Here is a 12053-nt window from a genome sequence, read left to right on the forward strand (position 1 = left end):
TCCCTGAATGACCTACAAGCTTCAAGGACAGAAAAAACCCCAAACTTTTTCAACACCTCTACATGGAAAATGAATACTATCAGAAAAGGCACTGTAAGAACAGGGTATTTACAGTGGAACAGTGTCTGAGACAGGTTAAAAAGAACAAACTGAGTAACAAGCTTTACAGTGGGCTATCACTGAATAATTAATTGAAAAAAGTAGATTGAACAGGACTTTTATACTAGAAAGACCAAGGTTTTTTCTCAGCACTAAGTCAGTTGCACAGGAATCAGCTCAGCCACTAATCCTAAACTTATTTCAAAGTTTTCATACAGAAAATGCTAGGTTTCTAAAAACCTGGATTTCCAAAGGGAGGGATGCAAATTTCGCTGGCTCACACAGGACTAGGTTTAGTTTTTGACAGTCAGGTTAGTCTTTTTTAATAGTATTTCAGAATAAAAGTTTTAATCAAAAAGCTTAGCTGAAGTTTTAACTATCGAAAGCTTTGTTTTGAAAATCCTCACATATAAACATCACTAACTCCAATGCACAGATGCTGGGACTTGGTTTTTTAGGTACGTACTTGTGCTCTGCACAGACACCAAGGCAAGTCTGACACATTTCACATGTGGGGCCTTGGAATTTGGGATCTGTACAGTTACAGGTGCCACATTCACAGGTTCCTCTTCCATTGCAAATCTGCCCATTAGATGCCATACATGGTGTAGTATCCAAGGAACAATCGCAGGCGCTGCCAGTGAAGTTGGGGAAACACTCGCACACTCTGCACTTGCAGATCCCGTTTCCTGTGCAGCCAAAAGGTATTGCAATGAAATCAGGTCTAGTACAAAACATAAAATCTGTGACAGTGAGAAATAAATTTTACCACCTCAGGGTAGATAAATGAAAAAGAAACCATGGTGGAGAGATAATGAAGACTCTAATGAATTAAGAGGTACAAAATAAATTTCAGCTCCTTGAAAACCTACTTGCAGGCATTTCTCCCCTTTTCCCATTCTCCTACATTTGGATTTCCTTTCATAAACAAAATAACAAGACTTGGGAAATCAGATCAAGAACAGTATAATGTGATGACCATATCCCCTGGGTAGAGAACATTACAGCACTGCTTCAATTCACAATTTTGCACACATACAGATAAATTGACTGCTCCTGTCTTTGTTATCTATCACTGTACAAACGTATAAAGCAAGACTTAAAAAGATGAGGAATGCACTGACTGAGTATTCAAAACACAGAAAAATGAAACAGCTTTGCCTCCAGAAGACACCAGTGTTCAGCTGCTGTACTTCTGACCTCACACACCCAACCCAACTTCATGCTCCTTACACTCCCAATACAGGAAACAAGATGCCTTTATCTTGGTCTGGATAACAAAGAAAGATCTTTGGCTACACCCCTCCTTCTCCACTGAGGATAAAGTGTTTCAGTCAACACTTTCCTGTCACCTATGTATTTTATTTGTTTATTTCCTGTGTATTCTGGAGCACCAGAACCTTTGCTCCCATCCCTTGTGGAACTGGTGGGCAATAGTGGATTCTGAGCAAATCAGACAAATGAGGTATTCTCATCACTCAGTTAGATCTTAGCAGCTTCTCTGTTTTATTTTTGTATCACAGACAACACTGAGCTAGTAGTTATGCTCCTACTGGATACTTCCACATGCAAAACAGCAAAATAATTTAGACATTAGCTGCTGAATGGTTATTTAAATTGCTTTTGATTTCAGGAATTAACTATCATCAAAGTCTTGCTTCAAGAGCTTAAGGGGTTTTTCTGGATTTTGCACATTCTAGTCTTCACTTACCTTTCAGAACAGTGTCAAGCAGTTCACTGGTATCCTGTCAAGCACCAAAGTCAAGCACTCACTATTAAAAGCAAGCTGAGGGCATTCTTTCTATTGACACAGTGGTTACACTGAGCCAGTATAACATTACAATCTCAGGACAGCTGTCTCAGCCTTCTTAACTGTAATACCTGAGGGTAACTCTGCAATAAACAGCAGAAGTCAAGTTCACTTCACACCGTTCTTGGACCTGTGATTCAAGGAAGGTGAAATGTGCATTAACAGACTACATGTTCAGAGGGCTGTTTAATTAATAGACAAGTGTTTGCAATCACTAAACCTGTGGATACTCTCATCTCTGGTGTCAAGTGGCTATGATCTTTTAGCTAAGTATCCCTACTCCACTGGGTAGAGAAGATAGACCTATAAACTGCTGACCAGCTTTGCCTGCAGAAAGCTGAAGCATCTCTCACCTCCACAGATTAAACCATTTGATCGATCACAGTTGAAGTTGTCACATTCACAGTATTTGCCAGAATACACCTCATTGGTGTTTTCCCTTTTCTTGCACACACATTGTCCACAAATGCATTCTCCATTGTTACTGCAGATTTCTGTACTGTTCTCTCTCCTGCAGTAAGCATCCATGTCCTCACTATTTACTTCATCTGTGCTACATTCACATAGTCTTCCAATACGTCCTTCATTACATCTGCAAGGTAAAAACATGACTGAAAATGTAATCTTAATTGAAAGTCACACAAAAAAAGGCCTCAAGAATAGCACAAAGAACAGGAGTAAAAGTGGCTACACTCTCAAGGGATGTTACAACTTAAACTTCAAATGAGGTTTCCAGCTGACACCTATGTACCAATTCTTGAAGGCACTGAAACGAACTGGACTAAGCTACTCTTATTCTGATTATTTTACCTGATATTCCACGTGAGAAACTATGTGTCACTCCCTCTAACTAAACTGTCATATAATCATTAATCCCTCTCTCATGTGACAGAACAATAATTATTTCTCAAGTGACAGTAACTGTTCACTGTAGCTGTTGTCATACTTCAATGAAAAGATTTCCTATGAATTAGAGTAGATGATCTTCAGAGCTGCTGAGCTGAGATCTTCAGGGACCAGCACTTCTCATTATGAAGGGTAAGATATTGATGAGCAAATGGAGGTTGCTCTTGTTCCCATCAGTGATTGACAAAATGTTATGTGGTGTCCATCAGAGACAATAGATCACTGGGAAACTGCTGCATTTACAAAAACAGAAGGCTGTGCTTACCCACAGGCCAGTTCTTGCCCACAGGAAACCAAGTGGACACCAGTGACAGTGACACCAAGTATGAGAAGTCTTTCTACACATAGATGGGAAAATCTGGTATCCTTATTTGAAAAGGAACATCAAAAACTGACCTATATCCTTTAAAGTGCTGACTCAAGGCCAAATTTGAATTCTGACTCATACAATAATGCTGATCAAATGATCAATATTTAAGCATAGGGATTATTTGCAGAGATATGGCAGTATTTCAAAATATCCTGAAAGAAACAGGCCTGTAACAGCAATTACTGTCCTTTCACTAAAAAACAAGTAAACCCAAGTAAACCCTAATTAAGGAAACAAAGATCTTGCTCATATTTCTCTTTTAGAAAAATAAAGAAAGTATCTTTTTATTTACCTGCATGCACCACATTCAAATGTTCCATTTCCTGCATGGCAGGCTGGACTGTTAGGTTCTCCTTCACTTTGACACTGACACTCACAGATGAACTGGAGATTAATTTCCACTTCTTCAGTGAATCCCAGTGGTTTAATTTTAATTGTTTCATTTTGTTCTTTCTTTGGACATTCATTAGCTGTTATATTAATCTCAAATCTAACCTGCAAAAAAAGACGTGGAGTACCATGTTACTAAAAGGAGTTTTGTCTATACAAATGCTGTGTTGGACACTTTAAATGCATTTTGTATTTGAGTAGCAGCACATATACTCTGAGTTACCTCATCTCCAATTGAAATGTTAGAGCACTTCCTTCCATCTTCTTGTGTGTCATTCACTCCATTCTTGCAGAAAGACTTGTAACTGATTGTCACTCCTTTTGGTAGCTTAGTATTTTCCAGGATAACCTCTGAAGAAAGGGACTGAAACAACAGTTATTACCTAACTTCAAACTGACTTGCAGAAGCATTTTGCTGAAGAACAGACATTATACAGCTATGTCCAGTCTAAGCACCAACCCCACAGGCACACTGGAATTATTTAAGTTCCAATGTGCTGAGAAACACCAGCCCAGAGCTGCCCAAAGTCATGCCGTGGTGACCCCTTCTCATGTCTGAACCTGTTACAGGGTCAGGGCAGCTTTCCACAGATGTTGGAGGCACTTGTTTACCCCATCTACCCCAAAGGAGAAGTGAGGCTCATTTATACACAATGCAGCAATGAAGAAAATATTTTGGGGTCAACCCAGCAAAATGGCCTTTTTTGCTAACACTTGGAAAGAAGGTAAAAGTGGAGATACTAAAGAAACAGTGTGGGTTTTGGTTGTGAATTTTATTTTTTGAAATGGAAAACGTGGATGGTAACTCTACTTTGTAATGCCATTTTAAATGGCTTTAAGAGTGTATCTTTTTACTCGTCTAACCTCTTATTGCCATAGAGTCTGAATGTTTAGTGTGGTTTTACAGCAATGGAGTATATTTATAGTGTACTATACTAACTAATCCACTTTGGGATCTCTGCTTGAAAAACTTAGGACCAAGAAAAATTAATACATCCCGAATAAAGTGTGAACTTACATTGTATGCATCAATGATCAGCTGAATCACGTTGCTGGAATTTGAAGACAATGTTCCCACTGCTGATTTTGGTATCAGATTTTTCAGTTCCTTTCAATATTTACAAAAACAGAAGGAAAATTACCATCTTATGAGCAAACAAAGTATAATTTGTAATATAAATGGTGATATAATGCGTTAGTGGATTAACTAGTCAAGATCAAGTACTTCAGAAAATAAAGCTGTGTTGCCAGAAATGATCACAATTTTTGAGGTTATACACAGCCCTACTAGCACAAACATGCAGCCTTTTCTTCTCCTTTGCATTTTCACTCTGCATTTGGCAACAGAATACTAAGCCCTTCTCTTGTACAAGTTGACCACACACAATCTCTCTTCAACCACACTTAGAATACATTAAAAATAGGCAGGCATCTTTTTCCAACAAAAAAGAAAAAACAATTTGAATACAGTTTAAAAAAGAACCCCAAAACCAAAAAAACAGATTAAAAGAAGGAAAAATATGCATGTCCTTTACACAGTCATTTCCTATTGCACAATCACATCCAGCAGTTTAGTTAATTTTAAACACGGGGTATATAAATAGAGCACAAGAGACAAAATATGTTCTTTCATAAGTATGTCCCCTGATTCACTGTCCACACCCCCCTCAGCAATTTTGCTGTAAAAATGTTCACAAAAATTAGAACTGCAAACGTGTTCTCCACTCCCTCATACCCATGAAGAGCAGTAAGGAGAAGGGGCACTTTCTCATTGGAAATTACACACAGAGTCAGTTCTGATTTGAGCAAGTAAAAAAGCTTAATAATTATGTATGTGGGTAGCAAAATATTACTTCCATGATCACTTACTTTCACAATTATTTTAATTTCAAATAAGGCAATTTTAATGACTTTAGAGTAATTTCTTTACCTTATAGACTGCCTGAAACTCTTCAGTAACAGCAAAGATTGTCTGAATATTATTCTCACTAAGTTTCTGTACCAGATGAGCAATAGAGGGATAATCCTAAAAAATCAAGCATAAAATTAAATTCAAATTTGAGACACACTTCTAGAAAATAAGCAGAAAGACTCTGACATCATAAATACAAATAATCTTAAGAAACATACATACAACTCCTAACTACCCAGCTCACATCACAATTCTAAAGCAAAACAACCTCTGAAAACAAACAGGCATTGGTTAAGATTTCATGAATGCCCCATGAAGACAGGTGTTTCTTCATAGACATTATCACATTCCATGTCATATATAAAGTTAAATCCTTGATCTTAATGTTCTCAGAAAATTCTCTCCAGTCCCTCAAAACCACTACTTCTTGCACTGTTTCATAAAGAAATGATGAAATAAAACTGAATTTATTTTAGGTTTTTATTGAACAATTTTCACTCAAAGTTAGGAATATTATGAACACGCAAACTTGGTAAAGCTTATTGTGGTTACCCCATCTGGTAAATGTTTCTCTTTCCACTTTTTGCCTAATCTCCCTTTCAATAAACCACGAAGGCAATGTTAACCATACGTGTACCATGAACTTTGCATCCTAAGATTTCAGTCTTAAAAAACTATTCAAGGAGATATTTGATAGTATTTTTCACACTAGTAAACTATTATGAACATGAAGACTGGTGAAATGATAAAATAATGGGACAGCCACCACAGTTTTCCAGTGGACATACAGGCCATTCACTTAAGAGTTCGACTATGACCCTTATGCATCCCTTCCAACTCAGAATATTCTGTGATTCTGTGTGATATGCAGGAGTATTAGTTATCAAAGAGGTTAAAATCCAACAACACATAATCATAGTATGAAAGTTGCCATTTCTTGAAATTTTCCAATTAAGACTGGATTAATTCTTGCACTTCAATTCTTTAGTTAAGCTAAAGTCTCTTGATGGAAACAGATACATTTTCTGAAACATAATGGTCTGAAATTATATCTGATGACCCAATGAGATCTTTTGAGCTTAAGCATCATAAAATATTCATTTCCCTAGAAGATGATATAAAGACTTACATAATAGTGGCTCATTGTGTACACATTATTTTCCAGATGACATTTCCCATCATTTGGTAGAACAATTCCACCAAGTTTACCATCTCCTGCAAAGTGGAATCCAGCATCCGTGGAAAACACTAATAGCCTTGTAACATTCCTCCAGCCAATTTGTTCCTTGGGAAAAACAAAACCAGATTTTAGTATTTTGTACCAATTTATTTTAAAGCATTGGGGACCAACACTTGAGAGAGAAATGCATGGAGAAGTAGACAGATTTAGGAGAAGCCACACTGCAGTGTCACCATGGAAAACACTGATTCATGCAAACCTTGGAAGCACTTGTGTTTTGTTAAACATCTTCTCCAAAACATCTGCTGCAGGTTTTTCATCAAATGCAAGAAAGATTCTTTTTGGGACAGACCCTGCTCAGTTCTCATTAGAGTATCTGAAGAGGTTTTAGAAATCAGGCCCATTAGCCCAGCTCTTCAGTGCCAAGTCCACTGCCATGCCATGACCAGGCAGCCCCAGGACACTGGTGTGCGCAGTGTCACTACAGTACTGAACTGCCCAGCATTAGGCTCTGAAGAATCATCAGGCTTTGCCAACCTAGTGCAGATCTGCACCCAGCACAGTGCTTGCCAGAGGACTGGCCCATGAGCATCCTGGCCCACAACTGCAGGGCCTAATTATGTAAGCTTTCCTATTTTTAAAATTTTTTCCATGGGGCTGAAGCCCTAGCTAATTTCAGGAGAGAAGACCATGTAAAAGTGTCATATAATACCAGTTGCCACCAAAAAAACCCTAGAAGGCTTATGATTAACACTGCACTTTTAAATTAAGAATCCAGATCATTTCAGAAAGTCTTGAATCCATTGATCAACAGCAAAAATAATGTGGTAACAAAGAAATAAACTTGGATATCGCTTTTTTGGGAATTCATTTTGTACAGGTGCATAGAATAGTCTCTCAAAATGACAGAAACAAAGAATCCTTAGGCCTCCAAAAATAAATAAAAAACCAGTTTTCCGTCTACTTCTGTCTGAGAAACTAGTAGAAGTCACAATACACCAGATTTCTGCAACCACAATTACAAGGAGCTTACAGACCTTTAAAGTAATCTGGGAACAACTGCTTACTCAGGATTTCATACACTTTTAAGCAGAACCTGACTCTTACTCTACAGCAAACTTAAAAATCTTTGTCTCTGTGCGCTGTGATCACGAGCTCTGTTTGGCACTTTCGCATTTCCCAGTTTCATTCACTCACTAGAGCTCTTCCTCACCTACCCAGTCTTGCTTGCAGGAGGTGACATAATCAAATGCCAGCCACCATAAAACACTAAGGCTGCATTCAAACAATTTCGTCTAATAGAGCAGTAAAAAAAGAGTAATACACACTTACCCCACAAACTGCAACCTGCATTATTGCATCAAATCCACCTTCAGGAGAATCTAAGTTCCCAGAAATGTGCTGTTTACCTACAAGTTCATTGAATTTGTTTCCTTCACTGGTAAGGCTAAGCACATTTTTATAGCTAAATGGACTTGTACAGTTCTGGTCCCCTGTACAAGGATTTCTGAGTTTGGCTGGTGTTGTACTTATATAAGGCATCACAGTTTTCTCCACAAAAGAGCCAAAACCTAAGACAGAACAATAAAATCCCTGTAAGTTGAAGAATGGAAGTCTCATTTGTATTATGACACAACAGAATTCAAATGCAATATAGCTGAACTGACATCAGAAATAGCTCTTATACTTGTTTATGTCTCACCTTCTCCATCAACACCAAATACTTTTATGCTGTTCAACAGGTTCTGTGTATTAGAACATCTGCCATAATACTGCTAAACTGAGAAAAAAAATTACTCTTCATACACAGTCATGTGAAAAACATCAGGAAGGAAACTTTGGGGGTTTACTTACTGTTTTTCTAGAATAGGCAAATCTTTCTTACCAATCCGAAAGTCTGAAGTTATTTTTTCCATCTCTAACATCAGAGCTGTTCCGAGACTTTTCACATTCTCTAAATCATCTTTCATAGAATAGGAGAGGTCCATAAGATAATAAAGGTCAATAGGATAGTCTTCAGCTCTCTTGAACTTTAATGAAAATGTTTGGGGTTCCCCTGTTCCAGAGATTAAACAACAAACAGAAACCATTAAAAATTCCACAACTGCACTGGCAATAAAAATGCCCTTCTAAGGAAAGGTCTGTAAATATTTATGAAGGTTTTGAATTACAGGCAAGTGATTTTTTTCTCCCGTTAATTGAAATACTTAACATCAAATTAGGATGAAAAAAATGTCAACGAGTGTTTCTTTCAAATGTTCAACTTCATATTTCTGAGGTACTTTATCTCCCCACACAAAATATTAGCCTGTCAAAAAACAAGCTTCTTGTAGTTGCTGCAATTTCAAATCTTAAAACTTGCAGTCATTCTAACAAGGTTCCTGTAAGACCTAATAGCACAAATTTTCAAGATCTATTTTCATCCAAGATGACTTCAGTAATTCTCAGAAGTTAACAAACCACATTGTTTTAACAGGTTTATAAAAGAAAAATTAGTTCTGGATGAAATATTGCAAGTTGCTTTGCATCTACCAAGCTCAGAGCACAAAAATGGCAGCGAGAGAATGGCAAGTTACTATTTGCTGTGATTGTGAGCCCAGATCCTGCATTTTATAGAAGAATGTAGTCTCACTCTGATGCTGAGAGAGTGCAGAAGAATTACACACACATACCACACACCCCCTTTCCCAGAAAATGGAACAGTATTCTTTTGCCTATTATATATATGAAATAAGGAATAGAATCAATAGGATTTCCTGCTCCCCTCAGTCATTGAACTTAAATGGTAGTACTGCTGCTGCTTAAGTTTGCTTAATAATTAGGAAACATTTGCTAAACATCAGCAAAATCAGTAAAGTGAGAAAACCATTAAATGGGCAAGTGAACAGCATATGGATCATACAGCTATATAATATGGTTTTCACAAAAAAAACCCCAACAAAACAAAGGGGGAAAAAAAGCCATAATACAAAAAACAACCACAAAAATCTGTTTAGATTTTCCTTAGCTAATATTTCAAAAGCCCTGCACAGAAAGCAAGTGTCCCCCTCTGCAAGCACATGGTCCCTCAGAGAACTTACACCAAGAAAAGTGCTTATAAACAGAGTAACAATCTTTTGGGTAATTAGATTCTGGTTGCCCAGGTCTCTGCTATGTTCTGATGAAGAAACCTCTGTGTCAACAGAGGAACAATAATTTGGTTTGAAGCAAAAAAGGTCACATTAGAAATAAATAGGAGCCATATTAAAATTGCAAAATAATTTTCATTACTTTCCTCTCCGCATCACGCTGAGCCTGCTTAACATCATCTTCCAATTATTACTGCAACCACCACTGAGCAGCTGATCCCAAGTACACAAGTTCTGCTTCCAGGAAAATACAAGGCAGCTGTTCAACGAGCCTACAGTACCCAAGAACTCTCCTTAAGGACAATCTCCATTGTGCTCAAGTGAGCCACTAGCCTTGTTCCTCCCCATCCCCCTCACCTGAAGGAGATAAAGTTCTCTTTATGGGCTAGAAATGGTACATAACTACTTTGTTTTTTTCATTACTGTGGTCCTGTGTCCATATCTTTAGCCTCTGGAAGGTATTTTATGTAGCAATCCAAAAATTGTGCTGCATAACTACAAAACCACTTTGTTCAGACACACAGACTTCAGGTAACAGCAGCACTTCAAGCAAAAGGAAATGCCCTCATAACTTAGCTTTAAGTTTTTGCTGACTCCTCTACTTTCATCCTATGAAGCACACTGTAGAAAATCAACTACAAAATACTGAAAACAAAACAATTTTACATTTCTGATATATCTATCATTCCATGTTGTATCAATTTTCTCCTAAGTTCTATTGTAAAAATAGAACAAGTGATAATATCTAATCTTTCTTAAAAATCAAACAGTATTTGGAGTATCTAAACACCTAGAGCTGAACTCAATGGCTCTGCTATCATTCACACTATCTGAACAACAGTCATTTCTGTAACAAAATGGTTACACATTCAAATCAAAACATGCAGATGCGGTGGTGACAGGAAAACCATCCCAGAAGTGGGATGAAACTGTCCTTACCGACTCTTAGATGCAGCGCTAATTTCTGTGGCTGGATCTGTGTAATGGCTTCTGGTTTCAGTTTCTCTGCAGCGCCTTTCTTACGATTCGTTACTTCTCTATTTTCGAGCACCTGTTTGCTGCCTCTGGGATTTTCTATATCTTCCATAGGGCAGCCTTTACTCTTCAGTGCTGCCAAGTCATCACACCGGGCAGACGTTGGCTCTCCTTCTTGCAAAAAGTCCTAGAAAACACAAGCAAAAGAGTACTAAGTTTACAGCTATGTGCAAATTGTTATATTCTTCCCACAACTGCTCTTCCTACAATGATTCCATCTTTTTTTTTTTCCCCCCAAGTTTAGTAATAAAACACATGGTCTTGAAATATATTAAATTATACTAAATACATTCAGTGACTACTATTTACTCCAGGAGTTTGCATCTACTTGTCTGTGTATAAGATAAAAGTAAGATGAAAAAAAAAAAATAAAGCCCAATGTCACCTCCATCAGAAGTGGGACATCTGTTTAAACTGGCTACTCTAAAAGCGACTGGAAGTGGAAAAATATTTTCACATAGTTGCCAATAATGTGAACCTACTTATATAGCCTGCTTTTAACATTCTTTCCTTTTTAATTAAGCTCATGCAAATGTACTTTGGTACTCCACAACAAAGTAATAGCTATATGCTGACATAGCAGGGCAAAGATAGACAACTCTTATTTCGGGGAAATTCCATCTGAAAGCAACACCCATAAGCAAGACCAATCCTTAACTTTGTTCAGAACAAATTATCCTTACCTCAAACCTTAAGAAAGCTTTAACCTCAAATATAAATAAATAAGGCTTCTACTTGAGAAACTTGGCAATTCTGTTTCTGCCCCCATCCCCAAAATATGCATATAAATAAATGTATACTAAAGCTTGTTGGTTTTTGATGACACAGACCTACAAGAAATCTGACAGCTCAAGGCCAAATTATAAAATTCGTCAGTTTAATTAAATGTTGCAAATTTATAAGCTGGTTTGGGCAATAGTAAGTAGGCAGTATATAGAAATAAAGATACATTATCATCTCCTAGCAAGAAACAAAATTTCTCAGTTTCCAGTAACAAACCAAAGAAGAGCTATAGAAAACATTTTCTTCTCTTTCTAACCCGAAGAAGATACATCAGCATATACTGCTTGTACCTTATATTTTGTAGTTTCCTGAACTTAATTTTTCTTAAGAAAATACTTTTTGTTTCATAATGAAACAACCCACCCACTCACACAAACCTATCTCCTACTCCTCAAATCTACCAACAATAGAAAACTAAAATTTGAAAATCTTTCTTTTAG

At 37.2% G+C, this 12053-nt stretch overlaps 1 protein-coding gene across 2 annotated transcripts in view; it reads right to left on the reverse strand.

Annotated features, from left to right (window-relative positions):
* The window catches only part of ITGB1 (integrin subunit beta 1), a 36726-nt gene that overhangs the window by 11081 nt on the left and 13592 nt on the right, over positions 1-12053 (reverse strand). For both annotated transcript variants that reach the window (XM_017741538.1, XM_017741539.1), the window contains exons 4-13: positions 10735-10957; positions 8553-8723; positions 8000-8238; positions 6617-6772; positions 5506-5601; positions 4594-4683; positions 3799-3939; positions 3478-3680; positions 2263-2501; positions 566-788 (exon numbers count right to left, since the gene is read on the reverse strand). In XM_017741538.1, the coding sequence (XP_017597027.1) occupies positions 566-788; positions 2263-2501; positions 3478-3680; positions 3799-3939; positions 4594-4683; positions 5506-5601; positions 6617-6772; positions 8000-8238; positions 8553-8723; positions 10735-10957 (1781 nt within the window). The remainder of the gene's footprint in view (positions 1-565; positions 789-2262; positions 2502-3477; positions 3681-3798; positions 3940-4593; positions 4684-5505; positions 5602-6616; positions 6773-7999; positions 8239-8552; positions 8724-10734; positions 10958-12053) is intronic.

The sequence above is a fragment of the Corvus brachyrhynchos genome, unplaced genomic scaffold (genome assembly GCF_000691975.1).
Source record: "Corvus brachyrhynchos isolate BGI_N302 unplaced genomic scaffold, ASM69197v1 scaffold167, whole genome shotgun sequence".
NCBI classification, from domain to species: domain Eukaryota; kingdom Metazoa; phylum Chordata; class Aves; order Passeriformes; family Corvidae; genus Corvus; species Corvus brachyrhynchos.